The sequence below is a fragment of the Myxocyprinus asiaticus genome, chromosome 4, assembly GCF_019703515.2.
Source record: "Myxocyprinus asiaticus isolate MX2 ecotype Aquarium Trade chromosome 4, UBuf_Myxa_2, whole genome shotgun sequence".
Lineage (NCBI taxonomy): Eukaryota > Metazoa > Chordata > Actinopteri > Cypriniformes > Catostomidae > Myxocyprinus > Myxocyprinus asiaticus.
The window spans coordinates 35,593,178-35,615,214 of record NC_059347.1 but is presented as its reverse complement, the minus strand read 5'-3'; the positions used below and the strand labels follow the sequence as shown (position 1 = coordinate 35,615,214).

The window sequence follows — 22,037 nt, the reverse complement described above, 5'->3', positions numbered from 1 at the left end:
ATTGTGGACTTGTTATAAAGGAGTTCAGAGATAGATCTTTGCTTTTAAAAAATGTCCTGTATTTTTTTGTGATGGAAATTCTGACTTGATGTTAATATCATGGTGGTGTCAACCTGTGTACAAAAATAGATATCTGTTTTAATCTGTTACAGGACAGTACACACAACCAAATAATTTATTTTTTTTTAAACTTAAAGGGAAGACACAATAATATGGTGTTAACAAGGAAGTATTTTGACCTGACATTCTTTGTATTCTTGACTTCAACTCTAGAGTCAAAATGTTTGCTTTAAATGTAGATCATTCTTCTGTGTTTTCATTGCTCCAGGGAGAGAATGAGTCGTCTTCTTTTACCTTTTGCCGATCAGCACTTAGAGATCCCTTCCTTGTCAGCAGGAAACATTGCGCTCACGGTGGGACTCAAACAGGTAACTCCACTTTCTCACACAAATTTGGAACATGTGTGGCCAAAAAAAAAAACCCTGCCAAACATGTTCCACAAGTTGGAAAGGCCCAGAAGGATAGTTCACCCAAAAATGAAAATTCTGTCATCATTTACTCACCCTCATGTTTTCCTAACTCATATGATTTCCTACTTCTTTGGAAACATGGTTGGATTCACTAACAGGATTTTCTGTAATTGTGTGTTTTTAGACAGTGACGGGCGACACCATAGTCTCCTCCAAAGCCTCTGCGGCAGCTGCAGTGCAGAGAGCTCATGCGGAAACGGAGAGCGAGAGGGACTCGCACAGGGAGAGCAACAGTCTGGTGCTTGCAGGGGTGGAAGTCCCTGAGCCTGTCTTCTTCTGTTCTATTGAACCTCCTTCTATGGCCAAACAAGCAGATCTGGAGCATGCGCTCAGCTGCCTGCAGAGGGAAGACCCCAGTCTAAAAGTCAGAACAGACCCCGACTCTGGACAGGTAAATGAGGAACTGCTAGCACTCATTTGCACAGTGGTTTGAAATCCCCTGTTCTAGATCAAACAAAAACAAAGCATAGGAAAACCTGTTAATGTAATCTCTCTCTCACACACACACACACACACACACACACACACACACACACACACACACACACATTAATTCTCTCACTCCACAATTCATTCATTTATTCACACATGGACACAAATTCAAACTTGCACATAGACGATACTGTGCGGCATGGGGGAGCTGCACATTGAGATTATCCATGACCGCATCAAGAGAGAGTACAACATTGAAACCCAACTAGGACCACTGCAGGTAGCCTACAGAGAGACCATCCTCCAATCAGCATCTGCCACAGGTGAGGCATCAGCCAATCAGTGTCACCAAAGTAAGTGTCTTGATATTTTCCCAATAATGCAAACTTTCTCTTCTACGGTAGTTTACAGTAACATTTAATAGAATCAAATAGATTGTTTATGGTCAAACATTACAGAGGGTGTTAGTTATTTCACAATGACTGGTCATCAGTTTTGTAAATGTTCTGTTTTACTGTTTTATGGCTCAGTATGTCAGATGGTTATAATGAACTTTGTCCATAGTGAGGACCAGGCATAAAAAAAAATTAAAAAAAACAATATGATATGAAACTGAGAACAGAACGCATGTGACAAGTCGTGTCCTGCATCAGAAGTCATGTGTATCACATGTCAACATTGCTTAATCAATAGACCTTTTCCACAGACTGTGATGATGCATCTCTGCCTTATTTAGCAATGTAAATATAGCAAATTTTAATATTGAGTGTAAATTTATAACATTGTGATTTGTGCTATATTCCCCTGGAATTAGTTTTAAAAAACGAGTTACCATTAGTAACGAGTGGGGTTTTATTACAGCTGCTGAGAATTTGGCATCTTCTCTTAATTTGGTGTCTTAATCCACCACTCTCTATTTTTTCCTCTTCTGGAAAGTTATTTTAATGTCATAGTGGACTTTGTCTATTGCTCTTGGAGCAAATGGGCAAGTGAAAATAATATTTGCTGTGATCTCCCATTCACTGCTGTTGAAGTTTACCCTGCAATCGAGTGTGAAAAAGGTCTGTCTTGCCATTCACTTCTAGGTAGTTTGTTTTTGCTGTGCTAAGGATAGGTTTTAGGTATAAGGAACAAAAATGCCTATATTTCTACACAGCATAAATGATAATGTTTAAGGTATTTTGCAAGTGCTGTATTTGTTGTGATCATTTTTAGACACATTAGATCGTACCCTGGGAGATAAGAGGCATGTTGTTAATGTGGAGCTTACAGTCCATGCTTGGACAGAGTCTGTCACTTCCTGTGACATCACCTTTGAGAAGGAAGTACAAGCCCAGCTCCCTGCTGATGTCAGAGAGGCAGTGGAAAACGGAGTTCAAAGTGCATACCTCCAAGGTAACAGAACTAGTTGCTAGAACTATAGTTCATATACTGTATATTTAGATATAAAATGGGTGACCCATCTTCTTGTTCTTCTCTGTGCAGGTCCTGTGTTGGGTTTTCCTGTACAGGGAGTACAAACAGTTATCCAGCATGTAGGTTTAGAACCAGGCACTTCTGCAGCCATGGTTTCAGCCTGTGTGTCTCGCTGCATGCTTAAGGTACTCAGAAACACTTCTATTTTTCACTATCTTACAAACATATTCAAATAATGCCACATGTGACTTCACTTTGTTTATGTGTGTAGGCTCTGAGGCAGGCAGGAGGGCAGGTGTTGGAGCCAGTGATGGCTCTGGAAGTGACAGTGGGGGAGGAGCATCTGAGTCCTGTGCTCACAGACCTCGCCCAGCGACGCGGCACTGTGTGCGACATCCAAAGTCGGCAGGAAAACAAGGTTTTGCTGGCTACAGTACCTTTGGCAGAGATTATGGTGAGTGGTAACAACAGTGCTGTCTGTGTTGTTAAAATTACTACCATGGCCAGAAGTATGTGTGACAGTCCCTTCCAGTTAACATGTTTGGGTAGGCCCCGTAATTATAGTGAAGACAAATCTTAAAAGGAATATTAGGGGTTCAATTTAAGTTAAGCTCAATCGACAGCATTTGCAGCTTAATGTTGATTACCACAATTCATTTAGCTTGGCCCTATTTTAAAAAAACAAAAATATGGGTTACAGTGAGGCACTTACAATGGAAGTAAATGGGGCCAATCGGTAAACGTTAAGATATACACACTAGCAACAAAATGTTAAGAATATGCATGTTAACATGATTTTAGTGTGATCAAATAGCTTGTTACACAGCTCTTTGGAATACTCTATTATGATTGGTCAGTGGCGCCATCTGATATTTCTCTGTAATAACCGTACCTCCACGTGCAAAATAAACCCATTTAGGGTGATACAAGACCAAGTACTGATCACCCTGTCAGGGTTTATTTTGCGATAACCAGGCAACTGTACATTATCCCTTACTTACTAACCTTTTCTGTGTTATTTCCAATTTTACAACTTTGTTGCCATGACGGCAAAACGCTGTAAACCCTAAAATGATTAAACGCCTGTAAAAACTATTATTTAACTTGACAGCTCTACACAAGGTTTAACAGAACAATTAATGTAAGTTCTTTTGTAATCAGACCTGCTTGAACCCTCTCAGTGCGGGATTCGAACCAGCGTCTCGGCATGGGAGGCGGGCGCGCTAACGAGGGGGCTAAAGGCTACAGCCTCTAGCGTTAGTCACTAGTGCACCTCTTGAGGCCAGGGGAGTGAGGTTTACACATATTGCACAGCTATCATGTACCAGCTGGCTCCTGTTACATTTTTATAAAATTATAAGCTTCACATTTAGGCTTTTAAACTCTTAAACAATTGGCCGTATTTACTTTCATTGTAAGTGCCTCACTGTAACCTCAATTGTATTAATTTTTTTTAAAGAAGGGTCAAGTCGAAATTATTATTTTTGTAGTAATCAACATTATGCACAAGTACTGTTGATTGAGCTTAACTTGCAATTTACCCGTAATCTTCCTTTAATACTATGGCAGACAATGAAAGAGAATTGTGTGCTTCCAACTTTTGTGGCAACAGTTTAGTAAGGGCATTTTCAGCTGGAAGCTGTATGAGATGATCAACTCCCTGTTAATAGCCATGGTTTTGAAATTAAATGGTCAAAAAGCACACAATGGTGTGGTGTCTGATATTTTTGCCCATATTGTGTGTCTGTATGGTCAATAATAGCAAAATGTTACTGCATTAAAGTTATACTGACATATTGATAATTAAAACAATTACTCTTGCCACGTGATTACTATATACTCCACAGCAAGATACTGTATGAACTATGTTAGAGCCACATTTTTAATCCTAGTATTCATCTCAAGGGCTACTCTACACTTCTACGCACTTTGACCTCTGGGAATGCCACCTTTTCTCTGGAGCTGTCCAGCTATGAGCCCATGAACGCTCAGGACCAGAACACACTGCTCAAAAAGATGGCTGGACTGGCTTGAACCTACAGCTGTCACCAGCTAGATGCAAGTGAAATTGACCATTGTTACACACACTAACTCTGATTGGATGCAGAATACAAATACTTTTGTCTTCTGCTCTTTGATTGGACCATATCATGGAAACTAGCCTGAATGTGGACCTGACACAGGCATACCTTGCTCAGTTCCCTTCAGCTAGAGACAAACTTTTTCATGGATGGAAATGCAGAGGACCGTAAAAAGAGTACACAAAGTAATGAGCATAATGGTATCTACAAATCATTGTACTGGAATAAATAATTTATTTGTGTATATAACCATGATGAGAAATACAGTAATTGTTAAAAAGAAATCACTCACTACAACATGACTTTAAATTCCAAATTTAACATTTATTAAGAGTATTTGATACATTTGTCTTATATTAAAACTTAACCTTACATTGGAAATCCAAATTTAACTTTGTTTTCAAAATAAAAATTCAAGTCCTGGATAACTGGCTCAGTGCAACAATAGCAAACCATGATTACCAATATGGTTAAGATTTATCTGCACTTTTAAAACATGTTTCCTGTTTTTGCCTTATATTTTCTATTGTGAAAATCCTGAAGTTTATCAGCCCTTGTACTCATGACGACAGTGGCCAGTAAATAGAGGCTCTGCAGCGATGCCTCTCCTAATGGACATAAAAAGTGGGGGGAAAAAAAAATATATTTCAACTGTCAAATATACAGTATTAAAAAAAATATGCTTAAGCAAGCATCAGTTTGACTCTAAAGATTTGAAGCTGTTGTGTGTGTGTGTTATTTTAAACAGCTAGTAAATAAATGAACTGAACCATCTCTCAGAAGTAATGCACAATATAATTTTTAATATGCTGTATCCATGATTAATTAGGCAACAAGGTGAAAGTCAGTTGATGATTTAGCCATAAACTATCATAGTTTGACTCACTTGACCATGCGGCAACGATGCTGAGCCAGGCGGTTGTAGGCATTCCCGAGGTCTGTCACACTTGCATCACTCCATAACCTCTCAGCAACAGCACTGGCTCTGGGCCTGCACTGGCACAATATACACATTATAACTAAATATGCAAGTCTTTTCTAGTTGTGGTTTCAGTTTTTTGTCTTAGATTTTACACAATAGGAGATTCGCAAGCACAAAGTTAATCAACTTTTTGTGGTATTATTAAAATTATAATGCACATTAATAATATATGATTTTTCTAAGGTAAAGTTTCAATCATACCAGAGTCTGGGAGTGAGATTGGTGGCATCCACATACTCTCCCCAGAGACAAGCCTCTCCACCAATCACTAGCTGCTTCTGCGAATCTGTGCCTGGGGTCAAAATGTCAATCACAAGTTAAAAAAAAAAAAAAAAAAAATTAAAGGGATAGTTCACCCAAAAATGAAAATTCTCATTTATTCACCCTCATGCCATCCCTATGTGCATGACTGACTTCTGTAGAACACAAACATGATTTCTTATTAGAAGAATATCTCAGCTCTGTAGGGCCATACAATGCAAGTGAATGGGAGCCAAAATTTTGATGCTCCAAAAAGCACAAAGGCATCATAAAAGTAATCCAAATCTACAGAAGTGAAACAGATTAATATTTAAGTCCTTTTTGCTGGAAATTCTTCTCCCTGCCCAGTAGGGGGCGGTATGCATGAAGAATATGAATCATATTCTAAGAGAATTTTCATTTTTGGGTGAACTATTCTGTAATGGGAGAATATTTTTTTGTGTGATTATTAGTGCAAGACAATTCACACTTAAGTTGTCACCAGGCCTCTAATTCATGATTAAATATTCAATATATTGTAACAACAGTCTTTGCTGTTGTAAGCAGTATGCTCTAGGTCTGTTTTAGTTGTATGCCAAACAGATAATACCTATGCAGACAAAGCAAACCATTTAAAATGGGTCTTGGCTGATTACAGACATAGCTGTCAGTCTGTACAAAGTGCTTCTGCCACATAAGTGGGTTTGCATATCTACTTCAGAAAGAAGAGTTGTTCACAATACAATTACTATGACCACACTTTGGATTAAAATAACTAATACTCAGTGATTTAAGTATATGAGAATCCTTTGCTATTCATTAAACATAAAATGTTGCCTTTGATTCAGAGTAGATGACCCTCAGAAAATCAAAACCTACTGTCCATATTAACCTTGGTTATAATAAACATGAGAAAAAAAGTTATTCACCCATTCAAAGACTAACACGTCGTAAAAAAAATACCAACTTAACTCCACACATAATCAAGCATTGTGCAATAAGTGCTTTTAAAAAAAAAAAAACTATGAAGTTCAGTGTTTAAATCTAAACCTCTAGCTTTGTACAAAGAAGAAATGGAACATGTTGAACCTCTGCCCAATTAAATCCATGCAATCTTTATCTGCGAAAATTACACACACACACACACACACACCGGTAAAGTTCTGGGGGTCGGCTTTGTAAATGTCCACCCAGTCTTGGCCATAGCTGATTCGGTTGAGGTACCAGGGTGCGGAGAGCAGAACACTGAAACCGGCTGCAGTTACCCGTGCCATCTCATCCTGGTACTGTGGCCTTGCTTTCCACACATGGATCTGTGTGTCGGCTTTCAGCTACATGTGTACATATACATACATACATACATACATACATACATGCATGCACAGTTGAAGTCAGAAGTTTACATACACCTAAGCCAAATACATTTAAACTCAGTTTTTCACAATTCCTGACATTTAATCGTAGAAAAAAAAAAATCTGTCTTTGGTCAGTTAGGATCACTATTTTAAGAATGTGAAAATTCTGAATAATAGTAGATAACAGCTTTTATTTCTTTTAAAAGCTGTATTTCTGTAAAATATTATTTTCTTTCTTTCTTTCTTTCATCACATTCCCAGTGGGTCAGAAGTTTACATACACTTTGTTAGTATTTGGTAGCATTGCCTTTAAATTGTTTAACTTTGACAAACATTTTGGGTAGCCTTCCACAAGCTTCTCACTATAAGTTGCTGGAATTTGGCCCATTCTTCCAGACAGAACTGGCATAGAGTCAGGTTTGTAGGGCTCCTTGCTCGCACACGCTTTTTCAGTTCTGCCCACAAATTTACTATCGGATTGAGGTCAGGGCTTTGTGATGGCCACTCCAATACCTTGACTTTGTTGTCCTTGAGCCATTTTGCCACAACTTGAGGTATGCTTGGGACCCATTTGCGACAGCTTTAAATTCTTGGCTTATGTCTTGAGATGTTGCTTCAATATACCCACATCATTTTCCTTCCACATGATGCCATCTATTTTGTGAAGTGCACCAGTCCCTCCTGCAGCAAAGCGCTGCCACCCCCATGCTTCACGGTTGGGATGGTGTTCTCCGGCTTACAAGCCTCACCCTTTTTCCTCCAACCATAATGATGATCATTATGACCAAACAGTTCAATTTTTGTTTCATTAAACCAGAGGACATTTCTCCAAAAAGTAAGATCTTTGTCCCCATGTACACTTGCAAGCTGTAATCTGGCTTTTTTATTGCTGTTTTAGAGCAGTGGCATCTTCCTTGCCGAGCAGCCTTTCAGGTTATGTCGATATAGGACTCGTTTTACTGTGGATATAGATACTTGTCTACCTGTTTCCTCCAGCATCTTCACAAGGTCCTTTGCTGTTGTTCTGGGATTGATCTGCACTTTTTGCACCAAACTACGTTAATCTCTAGTAGACAGAATGCGTCTCCTTCCTGAGTGGTATGATGGCTGCGTGGTTCCATGTTGTTTATACTTGCGTACTATTGTTTGTACAGATGAACATGGTACCTTCATGCATTTGGAAATTGCTCCCAAGGATGAACCAGACTTGTGGAGGTCCACAAATATTTTTCTGAGGTCTTGGCTGATTTCTTTTGATTTTTCCCATGATGTCAAGCAAAGAGGCACTGAGTTTGAATTACATTAAAATACATCCACACTTACACCTCCAATTCCGTACACCTCCTCTCAGAAGCTAATTGTCTAAAGTCTTGACATCATTTTCTGGAATTTTCCAAGCTGCTTAAAGGCACAGTTAACTTGGTGTATGTAAACTGGAATTGTGATTATAGTAAATTAAAAGTGTAACAATCTGTCTATAAACAATTGTTGGAAAAATTACTTGTCATGCACAAAGTAGATATCCTAAACGACTTGCCAAAACTATAGTTTGCTAATATTAAATATTTTGATTGGTTAAGAGTTTTAATGACTTCAACCTAAGTGTATGTAAACTTCTGACTTCAACTGTATAACACAAACAACCATACATGCAAAAACCCCGAACACCATTTAAGATTTTTACAAGGCTTTTCATGCTTCATGTCAGATTTATTTTGTCCAGTTAGTCGATAAGTAATGCTAGGGATACACAATACATCTGTAACCAAATGGATATAAATATTAATGATTAGTGCATAGTCAATATTAGTGATTATTTTTAAACATCAGCATCAGTCTGATTAGGCCAATATATTAGTCTCAGCCTCAGATGGGATACCCACAGACCATTCACTGAACGTCTGATGCATACTGCACACAAAAATGGCTAGGGCCAAGTAAAAAACTGCCAGTTCCTATCTGACTGGCTGCTACAACTTTCACCTCTAAGGGTGCACATGTTTTGATCAGTCTGCTGGGAAGCAAATTTGTGCAAGTTACCAGGCTGAGACAATGCATGCTTCCAAAGAAAGTCTGAACACTGACCACAGTTGTTTTTAAGCTGAAAAAATTAAAAAATAGTATAGATATGTAATATTTGGCATCTTGTCAGTTATCAGCTGTCATTTAAAAATCACTCTGTTATCAGTATTGGTGCAGCCCTAGATAATACACAAAATATCACACCATTTTAAAATTAGAAATATCATAAGGTCAGCTCTGTGTCAGAAATTGTAATGCCTTAGATCTTGAATGCAGCCCAGCCGCCCAGAGAAATACACCCATATAGTGTCACGTTTTCCGAGAAAGTCAGAAGCTCAGCTGACTTTGAATCAACCATGTATTCATGTTAAATCATGTTGCCATGTTGGTTTTACTGAGGTTTTCCTATGACAAGCAGCAAGCAGAGTGAAAATTGGAACGTTTCGTAGGATGGAGCAAGGTGGAGGAGTGTTCTTGGTCAACAACTGTACCATGACAAGAATGTAGAGCCCATGTTACTGTCGTTAAAGACCACAAGTGCAACAGGCCTTTTGCAGTGGCATTCTGGATAAATGGGTTATCCCTACCCAAACCACATCTTAAAGTTATCACAAAGAAATAACAAAACCATTACACACAAGTGCTAAATCCAATACAATGCAGAAGTTACCCATCTACATCTATGTAAACAGTATATAACTGGAGATCCTAAAAGGAATTAATTTTAAACCACTAGATTATAAAACAGATTTAACAGGTATTAGTGGTGCTAAAATAAACAATGAAAGTTTGACTTAAGAAACTGACCAGGGAAATTGAGTGGCTCAACTTTGTAGTAGCGCTGCCAGTCCTGTCCATAGCTAATGTAGTCCAGGTACCAAGGGGAGGACAGAATGGTTGTAAATCCTGCCCCAGTTACATTATGTAGCTCCTCCTCCACATTGTTTGACATCCACACCTCCACAACAGTGTCACCCTTAAGCTGGAACATGCATAAAGCACATGATGTGCCCTCTGTGCAAATTGAAACTAATCATTCTTTTTTCTCCTTTTGCTGTTAACTTGTTGAGGGGGAAGCTTGCGAGATCTACATGCAAGCGCGATCAAAGCTGCTTTTTAGTAGTGTGTTAGCAGTGCCTTGAGAAAAGGTGAGCAAGCGAGCACATTTGTCATGCTATTCGTGACAGTGTTAAGAAAACTAGCTTGTGTTAAGTCACAAAGCATTTGTTTTTATATAGTTACTAATCTGCATGCAGTGCTTGGAAATATTCATAAATTACATTGACTAAGACGTTGAGAATATGATCTTTATGGCTCCATATTACGGCAGCAAATCGGTGGCAATAATCTGAGCATTTTTGACGCTCGCACGCACGATAGATTGAAGTCACGCGAGGAAACGGGTAGCACTCACGCGCTTTAAACCCTTGTGCGCATTGACACTCATGCACAGTAGTTCATTGCTGCACGAGGAAACAGGAAGAACCCGCGTGCTCGTTTTACACCCTTGCATGCACAAAATCTCCTGTGCATGCAATACAACCTCTCATGCGCTAGGAAATGTCTGCCGCACGAGCAAGATCATTCTTCTGCTTTTGCTCCTGCGAACATCTTTTAATTTTGTCAGTCGTGGGTTGGGCTCTTAGTGTTTTGTGCATAACCTCAAATTTCATTGGTTATTCCCCTTTCCCCTAAATTAGTTGATTGGCTCCCCTTTACTATGAAGAACCATAAAACTCACCTGTTCTTCATGAGACATGGCTTTATCAAGGACCCCTCTACATGAGTCATTATTACTTTGTTTGTTGCTATTTATGTTTTTTAATTTTTTTTTTGAATAGGGCTGATTTCATACTATATAATGTTTATCTTTGCCAGACACTTTAAAAACAGTAAGTTTACTACCAGTTTACTAGCTAGCTATTGCATTCTTGTGATGTTAGAACTAAACTCAGCCAGCTGCATTAAGTACTGCAGTGCATCTCCTCCTCATGGACTGCACCAGATTTGCCAGTTCTTGCTGTGAGATGTTACCCCACTCTTCCACCAAGGCATTTGCAAGTTCCCGGACATTTCTGGGGGGAATGGCCCTAGCCCTCACCCTGTTGGATCGGTCCAACAGGTCCCAGTCGTGCTCAATGGGATTGAGATCTGGGCTCTTCGCTGGCCATGGCAGAACACTGACATTCCTGTCTTGCTGGAAATAATGCACAGAACGAGCAGTATGGCTGGTGGCATTGTCATGCTGGAGGGTCATGTCAGGATAAGCCTGCAGGAAGGGTACCACATGGGGGAGGAGGATGTCTTCCTGTAACGCACAGCGTCGAGATTGCCTGCAATGACAAGCTCAGTCTGATGATGCTGTGACACACCGCCCCAGACCATGACAGACCCTCCAGCTCCAAATCGATTCCGCTCCAGAGTACAGGCCTCGGTGTAACGTTCATTCCTTCTACGATAAACGCGAGTCCGACCCCTGGTGAGACAAAACCGCGACTCGTCAGTGAAGAGCACTTTTTGCCAGTCCTGCCTGGTCCAGCAAAGGTGGGTTTGTGCCCATAGGCGATGTTGTTGCTGGTGATGTCTGGTAAGGACCTGCCTTACAACAGGCCTACAAGCCCTCAGTCCACCCTCTCTCAGCCTATTGTGGACAGTCTGAGCACTGATGGAGAGATTGGGCGTTCCTGGTGTAACTCGAGCAGTTGTTGTTGCCATCCTGTACCTGTCCCGCAGGTGTAATATTTGGATGTACCAGTCCTGTGCAGGTGTTGTTACATGTGGTCTGCCACTGCGAGGATGATCAGCTGTCCTTCCAGTCTGCCTGTAGTGCTGTCTTAGGCGTCTCACAGTACGGACATGGCAATTTATTGCACTGGCCACATCTGCAGTCCTCATGCCTCCATGCAGCATGCATAAGGCACGTTCACGCAGATGAGCAGGGACCCTGGGCATCTTTCTTTTGGTATTTTTCAGAGTCAGTAGAAAGGTCTCTTTAGTGTCCTAAGTTTTTATAACTGTGACCTTAATTGCCTACCGTCTGTAAGCTGTTAGTGTCTTAACGACCGTTCCACAGGTGCATGTGCATTAATTGTTTATGGTTCATTGAACAAGCATGGAAAACATTGTTTAAACACTTTATAATAAAGATCTGTAAAGTTATTTGGATTTTTACAAAATTCTCTTTAAAATACGGTGTCCTGAAAAAGGGACGTTTCTTTTTTTGCGGAGTTTACATAGAACAGTTTATCTTTTATAAATTGTAGTACTCCAGTAAGTGGCAAATCAAGACAGTCGATTCAGCAGGATGGTTGATCAACAGGGGAGGTGTGTGCAGAGAACATAAACTGCTGGTTATTCAACATTATATTTTAATATTTTTAGTTTTGTGTGGTCATCTGCTTGATCCGGCCATAAAACACTGAGTGGGTCAAATATCTCTCTTGAATATTTTTGGAAGATCTGCAATTACTCAGGTCAAGTGTCTTGGAATAAAGCTCTGGTATTACTTCACCATCTTTATCTAGAATCTTGGCATACTGTGAGAAGGCCACAGACCTTGGAATAAGGTCTATTAATTACAATTTAGGCACAGTTCAGACCTAAAAGCATAGCTGTGTGTGACGTGTAGGTAGGAACCCTTGTACAAGGGATGGAAAGCATAAAAAACACAATCAACCATGCATAAATGGACAAGACAGCAATATCTAGGCTGATAAAGAAAAAAAATGCTTTCTCTAAAATTTGTATATTGCATGCTTATTTATATGTAGAAGTAATTTACATTATGCAAATTAAAGATGGTCCCATAATAGCAACTTTGAAATCAGTGGTTTAAAGTCACCAATGTAGACGCAGACACTTTGCAACATCCTGTTAATAAGGCTATGATTTATTTTCCTGGATTCACAACTTTTCAATTGAAGTGTCTTACAACTGCAATGACAAAAGTAAGATTATATATTATATATAAATAAATGGCAGTTCTTTAAGTTCTACTGTACATAATAACATCACAAGAATGCAACAGCTAGCTAGTAACCTACCTTTTTTTTTTTTTTTTTTTTTTTAAGTGTCTTCCAAAGATACACAGTACTTGTATACATTAAATCAGCCCTTATATTAGCAACAAAGTAATAATGACTAACATGCAGAGGGTCCCTTGATGAAGCCATGTCTCTCACAAAGCACAGGCAAGTTTATGGTACTTTGTAGTCAGTTGTGATTGGCTCCCTGTTACTTTCGGGAAAAGATAACCAATGATATTTGAGGTTACAACGAAACAGCAAGAGCCTGCCCCATGACTGACAAAATTAAAAAGGTGTTTGCACGAGCAAAGGAAGAAGAATGACCTTGCTCGCATGGCAGATTTCCTCGAGCATGAAAGGTTGTATCGCATGTGCAGGGCATTTCATGTGCGCGAGGGTTTAAAACGAGCGTGCGGGTTCTTCCCGTTTCCTCGCGTGACTAATCTATCGTGCATGCAAGCGTCAATAATGCGCGCGGATTATTGGCATTGAATTGCCATCATACTATATTACTTCCCAACAGCACAGTACAAGCCTGTTCACCTAGATGAGTAGAGATGTGTCTTACCTTCACCCCATTGTCAAATACTTCTTGCCACACCATGTAGCCTTTCTTGGTAGCAGTCACAATGTCAAGTAACCTGTTTGTCAGAAAGAAATAATGTAATTATAACTTAAGTTTGAAACAGAATACAGTTTCATTTTATTAGGGGAAATTAATAGGTAAATAAATTAGCTTGCAATATAATTATTACCATATTGAGTATAGAATATAGCTCTTATCCAATTGCATCTATTTAAGAACTAAGTATGGTAAGATGGGGTAAGATGCCCCCCTTAAGAACAATGTCTATTTCCTTTTAAATTGTAACGTACTGTATATAGATAAACTTTTAGCATGTATAGGATGGTGATGCATCATCCAACATATTATCAAGGGAAATAAATAGAAACATTTGCTAATTTTGTCGTCATAGCAGAAAATTAAAGATTATGAAAAGGGTCCATCTTACCCCACTACTTTACCTTGTCACTTCAAACTAAAAACAATATTTTTTTACTCCATAAATCTAAATACTTTACTGTGTCCACATATCCCCCATTAACAAACAGACATAAAAACTTTTAATATCCAACAGGAAAGAATGTCACGGATCACTATTTTCCAATGACGAAACATTAGATCATTTAATCTCAATTGTTCAGATGGAATAAATCTCACAGATGTTGGTATTCAGATGAAATATCAAGATTAAGAGGAGTACAGACATTCAATAAAGGTATTGAGATTAGATTTAGTGCCATCTATGGTCAAGAGTAAAAGTTAAAATTGGGGCAATTTACCCCAGGGGGTATCTTCCCCCACATCTACATCTCTTCCTCTGGGTCCTTCATACTTCAGACTTCCTGACTGTATTAGAGCTCTCACCTCTGAATGTAGAAAGACTCCAGTTTGCTGTAGTCTGTCCCAAAGCCCTGCTGCTCCATAAACTTCTGAATATCAGGATTGGACTTCCTACAAGAACATTAAGGGGAATGTAGGTATGGTCTTAACGGCAGAAAGAGTAAGAGTAGTATGGTAGTATTCTATTCCGAATATGACGAACAATGTCTGCACGGAGTTCCAATCCAAACACAAAAAAAATCTCAATCCTTCAGGTGTGTTGACTCAAATGCATTATACAATTGAAAGTAGAGCTCAAATTCAAGCAGGAAAAAAAATATATCAAAAATTGTTTATCAAGAGGCTCCAACGGAGTTAAAAAAAAAAAAAAAAAAAGTGCAAAGTGCTAAACATTTTAGGGATTACCCCTTAAACACTGATGAAGGGGTAATCCTGTAAACGTTTTACACTTCGCATGTTTTTGTGGCCATGAAACATTCATGAAAAGCAAGCCATGTTGTTTTTAGTTTTCATTCTCCATAATCACTATCCATGATGACTTGGCTTAGCTGTTTTGTCACAGTTTATTGTGTGATATAAGGTACAGTTATTTCCATTTGGGTTAATATTCAGGAAAACAATATAGGTTACTGAAAGCAGATGAAAGTGATTTGGGGAAGAAGCTTCTCACATTCATACCAGCAAGTGAAGTCGACCTCATCTCCCCCCAGATGAATGTAGGCATCAGGAAAGATGGTGCTGATCTCTTTGAAGAACTGGGCCATGAACTCATAAGTGGAGTTCAAGATGGGGTTCACAGGCCCAAATGTTCCAGATGGGGTAGAGCCAGAATAACAGGGAGTTAGCAGATCCTTTTGGCCTGGAGGAGAAAGAGACAGATAGAGAACATTAACTTGTCATGTTAATCAGTAACAGCTGAATAAAATGTGAACAAATGGCTGTAACGTTATTATCGGTATTACTTGAAAAGCTAAAATAAAGATAACAGCTCACTGTTGACACCAACAAAACATGGCTGACAAAAATAAACTGATCACTTATACTGTATCTATCTCCATTAATCGATCATTAATGTCCACCAACTGACCATTGCCCCATGACTGTGTGTGTCCTGGGGTGTCAAACTCGGGGATGACCCGGATCCCCCTCATGCGAGCAAACTCAATGACCATCTTCACATCAGACGGAGAGTACACGTGTGTGAATGGGTGGTAGGCTCCCTGTCATTCACAAAACAAATAGGGAGACCGTAATACATACACAAACAAACATTTTTCCAGCTAGTTTTTGGGTAATGACAGTGCCAGTTGGGCTCTATGGCCAAAGAACGTTAACATTCAAGCTAATGCTTTTAAGGGTAAAATAGCACCTACACTAAAGGAAATGACACAGGAATTGACATGTTGCCTACAGCAGCATTTACTACAGAAGTATGTTGCTGTACGTTTTTACATCTGATCACAGCGTTCCACTTACCACTTGCTTCCAGGGCAGCAAATACAACCAAAAAAAGTACATGAGAAAGGAAACTATTATTGAGAGCAGTCATTTCTCATGGCTTATCTTGATTTAAACCTGTCAATAAACCTGGAATTTACTGCAGTGTGATTATGGCTTGAAACATCAGCTCGTGTTAATTTAAGTGGTATTGGCCACCGCCCCTAGTATTACAGCTGAATCCACCGTCAACAACCTGATTGTCACATCTGAAAACTGATTAATGAAATGTAAGACAGTCAAGCCAAAAATCTTTCATTTCCAGGTGCATCACATGCTTACCTTCTGACTTAACTCGGGGAAGGTACGGCTGATATAGGGAAAAGACGGATCATCCACAATGTGCCAGTGGAATACGTTAAACTTGTTCATCGCCATAGCTTCCTGTGAAAATTAGACATTTCATTACCAAACATTGTGGAACAATGAGGAACAAAACATCTAAAAAAAATAATGGGTCAAATACTTTAATGGTCAAACAAGATTAGCAAGATTTAATGATTCATTTAAATACAAATCACGAAAATAACTAGTCAAACAGCCTACATTGTAAAACAGGAATTGTTGAGCAAAGTAAAAGTCAAGTCAACATGATGCATTACAATTTGAGTTCTCTCAACAACTTAATAGTTGTCCCCACTCAGTAGTATTGCATTGTTTAATCAATTTGAATTAGTTAATGCAAAAAAAAAAAAAAAGAAAATACCAATTTCTTTTTCAGCCAACTATTCATTCGCAATACGAAAACTTTCATTTTGTAAACATTTCAATCTTACATATGGTTTTAAATTACTTTTATATGAAGTTAACTGCAATCTTTGCCTCTTCACCACACAATAATAAACAAAATGTGCCAGTGTTTTGCAACAAAACAACAGTAACAGCATAAATAAAGTCAGCCAACAACAACAAAAATAAGCCTATAACACTAACTGCATAATTTATTCATGTTGCAATGCATGCTGGTAACTCGCAAATCAGCAACATTGTTCAATATGAAATTGTAAAAATAACGAATCTAAACTATTCAACTAATAACAAAAATAACTCTGTTAGGCTAGTTAGGACAACATACAGTATGGGGGGAATATTGTTGGTCTAACGTGTTTTATGTAGGTGCAAAGTAATGCACATTTCTTAGTATATGTGACTCAAAACCCTCCATAAACTGGATAAAAAGTAATTTCATTTTTTACAGTATGGGTTAGATTTGGTTTATATGCAAGGTAATTTACCTTACTTAAACATACAGATATGATGTCACTGATAGGGACATCTTTCCCTAATTACAGAACTACATATAATCCTAAAGGGATTACAAGTTTTCTATCACCACTGTTTAAAGTCCAAAAAGCTTTTTAGACAAACATTGTGATGAGCATCATCCTGTCTTATGATTACTGTCATGTGTTAACAAATTGACTTACCATTTTCACAAATAACATAACTTCCTTGAGCTATTTAAAGGACATAAGGATATTGTCCTCCATTGGAAGAAATGGAGCACTAATGAAAAATGTGCATAGTCACCAATCATATTTTTTGATATAGAAGGAATCATAGACTATTTTGCTAATAAAAATGACCCTATAGACATAATATAATTACTTATGTCAAGCCAGTCAAAATCACAGAATTTCATCTTACCAAATTGGCCAAAATGACTTTGAGTGGCAGGTAGTGGCGAGATGAGTCCAGGAGGACTCCTCGGTGGGCAAACCGTGGGAAATCCAAGATGACGGTCTTATTGATGTTGCTCTGGCAAGATGACAAAAATGATCTTAAGTATACCCACATATACTGTTTGATTATACAATCTTAATCAAGTACATCACTGCAATAAGTTTATTTGAACTTACGACTCCATAGTGATCCTCATAGAGCAGCTGACTGAATGTTTCCAGTCCTTACAAAAAATTACAAATATGAGGAAGTTAGACAAAAGAGAAAGCATCCATTGAGATATGGTCTAACATATTACATAATGGGATAAAGAGAGTGACTGCAATCTAGTTTTAAAAACTTTTATGTCCAAATCACTGGAAGTCTGATGTACAATGATAATTATCTTACTAATCTTTAAACCTAAAGCCCTGATTAGACTATGTGGCTAAAGTACTTCTATTGATGTTTTGTTGCTTTCTATCTGGACTTCATTCTGGCTTGTAGTATGCGTACTTGAGAAATCATAATCCACAAAAAAAAAAAAAAATAGCATTTACAGAATTAGACCAAAAATGGAACACTCAGTTTTAAAACAATGCTATATCAGCTTGAGGAAAGAGAATGCCGCAAAAGTATTTTAGGTTTTTATTACATGGTGCTCTGGATTATACTCTATTCTGATTGGTCAATGGCGCCATCTAGCGGTCTGATATCTCTGAATAACAACCGCACATCCGGGATTAAGACCTTTCAGACCCGTCATCCGGGTATTGCAAGTCATCTTTCCTGCTTCTCAGATCATTGTGCGATCTCTACAAGTATGCTAATAAAACAATTTCAACTCAAATCAATGTTTCATGTCCAATTTTTTATTTGGCAAGAAGTCTTATAATAAGATGCATAATGAGCAATCAGACAGTCATTATTTATAAAATAAACAGAACTCCGACGTAAACCGAAGGTTGATTTCAGCTGTTCAGCGATTTATTACTTTCACATGATTACATAATTTCAATGCAAATCTATCTTTTATGTCCAGTTATTTATTTATTTGGTTAGTAGCCCTATAATAAGTGGGATAATGTACAGTCAGCTGGTTGTTATTGCAAAATAAACCCTTTCAAGGTGATACAAATCCCCTTCGCTTCACATCGGTATCCTGATCCCCCTATTGGAGTTCATTTTGCAATAACATCCGGCTGACTGTACATTGTCCCTTACTCACAGTGGATAAGTAAAATGATAATAACATCTGACTGGAATTCAAGTCACTATCTTTTATGAACCTGTTGTGACCTACTTACAGGTGCATCTCAATAAATTAGAATGTCGTGGAAAAGTTCATTTATTTCAGTAATTCAACTCAAATTGTGAAACTTGTGTATTAAATAAATTCAGTGCACACAGACTGAAGTAGTTTAAGTCTTTGGTTCTTTTAATTGTGATGATTTTGGCTCACATTTAACAAAAACCCACCAATTCACTATCTCAAAAAATTAGAATACATCATAAGACCAATAAAAAATTTTTTTTAGTGAATTGTTGGCCTTCTGGAAAGTATGTTCATTTACTGTATATGTACTCAATACTTGGTAGGGGCTCCTTTTGCTTTAATTACTGCCTCAATTCGGCGTGGCATGGAGGTGATCAGTTTGGGGCACTGCTGAGGTGGTATGGAAGCCCAGGTTTCTTTGACAGTGGCCTTCAGCTCATCTGCATTTTTTGGTCTCTTGTTTCTCATTTTCCTCTTGACAATACCCCATAGATTCTCTACAGGGTTCAGGTCTGGTGAGTTTGCTGGCCAGTCAAGCACACCAACACCATGGTCATTTAACCAACTTTTGGTGCTTTTGGCAGTGTGGGCAGGTGCCAAATCCTGCTGGAAAATGAAATCAGCATCTTTAAAAAGCTGGTCAGCAGAAGGAAGCATGAAGTGCTCCAAAATTTCTTGGTAAACGGGTGCAGTGACTTTGGTTTTCAAAAAACACAGTGGACCAACACCAGCAGATGACATTGCACCCCAAATCATCACAGACTGTGGAAACTTAACCCTGGACTTCAAGCAACTTGGGCTATGAGCTTCTCCACCCTTCCTCCAAACTCTAGGACCTTGGTTTCCAAATGAAATACAAAACTTGCTCTCATCTGAAAAGAGGACTTTGGACCACTGGGCAACAGTCCAGTTCTTCTTCTCCTTAGCCCAGGTAAGACGCCTCTGACGTTGTCTGTGGTTCAGGAGTGGCTTGACAAGAGGAATACGACAACTGTAGCCAAATTCCTTGACATGTCTGTGTGTGGTGGCTGTTGATGCCTTGACCCCAGCCTCAGTCCATTCCTTGTGAAGTTCACCCAAATTCTTGAATCAATTTTGCTTGACAATCCTCATAAGGCTGCTGTTCTCTCGGTTGGTTGTGCATCTTTTTCTTCCACACTTTTTCCTTCCACTCAACTTTCTGTTAACATGCTTGGATACAGCACTCTGTGAACAGCCAGCTTCTTTGGCAATGAATGTTTGTGGCTTACCCTCCTTGTGAAGGGTGTCAATGATTGTCTTCTGGTCAACTGTCAGATCAGCAGTCAGCACCATGATTGTGTAGCCTAGTGAACCAAACTGAGAGACCATTTTGAAGGCTCAGGAAACCTTTGCAGGTGTTTTGAGTTGCTTAGCTGATTGGCATGTCACCATATTCTAATTTTTTGAGATAGTGAATTGGTGGGTTTTTGTTAAATGTGAGCCATAATCACCACAATTAAAAGAACAAAAGACTTAAACTACATCAGTCTGTGTGCACTGAATTTATTTAATACACGAGTTTCACAATTTGAGTTGAATTACTGAAATAAATGAACTTTTCCACGACATTCTAATTTATTGAGATGCACCTGTATATTAAGCACATTATCTTTCAATGATTAACCTTCTTTTCTCCTAAGCGGACCAGCAGTGGCAGCAATATGAACTAAATACTTCTTGCAGTTTTGAACACAAGTCTTAAACAATTTTAACAAAGTGAGGCAGTGTACAGAAAAAAGAAATAAGACTAAAAACAAAAGATTTGGGAATTCTCTATTTGACCTTTTAGGTAAAAGCTAATCAATACAGCCGTGAATAAGCAGTTTCCAGGAATCTCCCTCAGTAGAAAGAGTGCATTAATAGACCAACACTGCAAACACTTGTTCTGACTTCAGGTTGTCTAATTGAAACACCAAGTTTGATGAAACATTATAAATGTTTATAATACCATTCACATTTCTTGGAAATCGGTAAAACATATTCCTTCCAAAGGAAAATAGAAATGTGACCTGTTTACAACTTGGTTATTTGCTGTCCAACTCCATTGTGGAGTTTTGCTTACCTCGCAAAGCTCCCCATACATTAGGAGCTTTCAGTAAAGCAGAAGGTTGACCAACTGTCAGTTCATCTACACAAAGAGAGCAGAATTGTACAGTTTAAAGACCAAAACATTGACTGGCTCATTTTGAGGTTGGTCTCGATATTTCTGACCAAAGAAGCAAGCAGTGATAACTGAATTTAACAGTCTCATTCCCAAGGGCACATATGAAGAGTTTACTTGTTTACTTTTCATGGGTCAAATGTTACTAAATTGTAAAGACCTACAGTCACGTTCATGCGCTAACCAGATTACGCCCCCAGGCGGCAGATGTCTCTTATTGGATATGCTATATGCGATCGTTAAAGATAGATTACATACATTGATGTTACGGCGCTGTAGATTTCAGGGACGGAAGAGAAGGGAACTCACATGACTCGTCGGTTTTTATGCTCGGGAAGCCGTCGCACTCTGGATCAGGTGATGTGATCTGCACTTGAAGCTCTACAATATCTGAAATGAAAGCTTTCTTGTGGCTTTTCTCTTGCTTCTTTACGTCGCCAAACATGTACTCAAAATACCTGTAAGACAAATTGTTAATTCATGAATGAATTGAATCAACAGAATCTTGGAACTACACAAAAGTGATAATGTACTTCCTGTTTGCTCCAACATTTGCGTCTCGCACGATACAATACCGACCAAATACAAATAAACTGTAGTTATGTTACCTACCTGCGAAATGCATTCTGGAGTAGACTGCAGCTCGGTCCGGCGGTGGACTCTTTAGCGTGGACGATCTGAAAGCTGAAAGGGCTGAGTTTAAAAGAGGCCGCAGACGACTGAAATTTCTGCGGTAGCGGCCAGAGAGAGATTTCATCCAGCTCATTCGGTTGTCCACCAAAGTCGCCGAACAGCCACCCATGGCAAACGGCGACCGCCAAAAACAGCGGCGCAAATTTGAGCAGACAGCTCATAATGTTCTTTGTTGTGCGCTCAGCTGACTTCTGTTTCTAGTGTTAGAGCAGAAGGGATGTTATACGCTCGTTTAGGGG

At 38.8% G+C, this 22,037-nt stretch overlaps 2 protein-coding genes across 6 annotated transcripts in view; one reads left to right on the top strand and one right to left on the bottom strand.

The window, feature by feature from the left end:
- The window catches only part of gfm2 (GTP dependent ribosome recycling factor mitochondrial 2), a 16,438-nt gene extending 11,205 nt beyond the window's left edge, over nucleotides 1–5,233 (top strand). Inside the window, exons 13-19 of one of the 2 annotated variants that reach the window (XM_051696539.1) lie at nucleotides 329–428; nucleotides 655–921; nucleotides 1,147–1,315; nucleotides 2,178–2,357; nucleotides 2,448–2,563; nucleotides 2,650–2,832; nucleotides 4,284–5,233. In XM_051696539.1, coding sequence (XP_051552499.1) covers nucleotides 329–428; nucleotides 655–921; nucleotides 1,147–1,315; nucleotides 2,178–2,357; nucleotides 2,448–2,563; nucleotides 2,650–2,832; nucleotides 4,284–4,412 — 1,144 coding nt within the window. In that variant the 3' untranslated portion in view covers nucleotides 4,413–5,233. The remainder of the gene's footprint in view (nucleotides 1–328; nucleotides 429–654; nucleotides 922–1,146; nucleotides 1,316–2,177; nucleotides 2,358–2,447; nucleotides 2,564–2,649; nucleotides 2,833–4,283) is intronic. The other variant, XM_051696540.1, reaches the window with a different exon arrangement.
- On the bottom strand, nucleotides 4,763–22,037 carry LOC127440128 (beta-hexosaminidase subunit beta-like). Of its 4 annotated transcripts, none has more exons than XR_007897075.1 (14): nucleotides 21,718–22,037; nucleotides 21,415–21,563; nucleotides 21,007–21,072; nucleotides 17,845–17,891; nucleotides 17,633–17,743; nucleotides 16,268–16,369; nucleotides 15,576–15,708; nucleotides 15,167–15,347; nucleotides 14,513–14,599; nucleotides 13,652–13,724; nucleotides 6,835–7,012; nucleotides 5,643–5,733; nucleotides 5,346–5,455; nucleotides 4,763–5,067 (listed from the first exon to the last, which is right to left on the bottom strand). XR_007897075.1 is itself a non-coding variant. In XM_051696544.1 (14 exons), exons 1-14 carry the CDS (start codon nucleotides 21,957–21,959, stop codon nucleotides 5,007–5,009), a joined length of 1,626 nt encoding a protein of 541 aa, XP_051552504.1. In that variant the 5' UTR covers nucleotides 21,960–22,033; the 3' UTR covers nucleotides 4,763–5,006. The 4 variants fall into 4 exon arrangements, 2 of the variants coding, with proteins under 2 accessions (XP_051552504.1, XP_051552505.1); XR_007897076.1 differs by lacking the exon at nucleotides 6,835–7,012 and adding an exon at nucleotides 9,866–10,040 and having other exon boundaries at nucleotides 21,718–22,035; XM_051696544.1 differs by having other exon boundaries at nucleotides 5,346–5,450; nucleotides 21,718–22,033.

Excerpts from the sequence above, each read along its gene's own strand:
- LOC127440128 (XM_051696544.1), bottom strand. The coding sequence starts at position 21,959 with ATGAGCTGTCTGCTCAAATTTGCGCCGCTGTTTTTGGCGGTCGCCGTT. Across the intron at positions 21,564-21,717 it reads CTCCAGAATGCATTTCGCAG|GTATTTTGAGTACATGTTTG; the intron begins GTAGGTAACATA and ends TTTGTCTTACAG. Across the intron at positions 21,073-21,414 it reads CATAAAAACCGACGAGTCAT|ATGAACTGACAGTTGGTCAA; the intron begins GTGAGTTCCCTT and ends CTCTTTGTGTAG.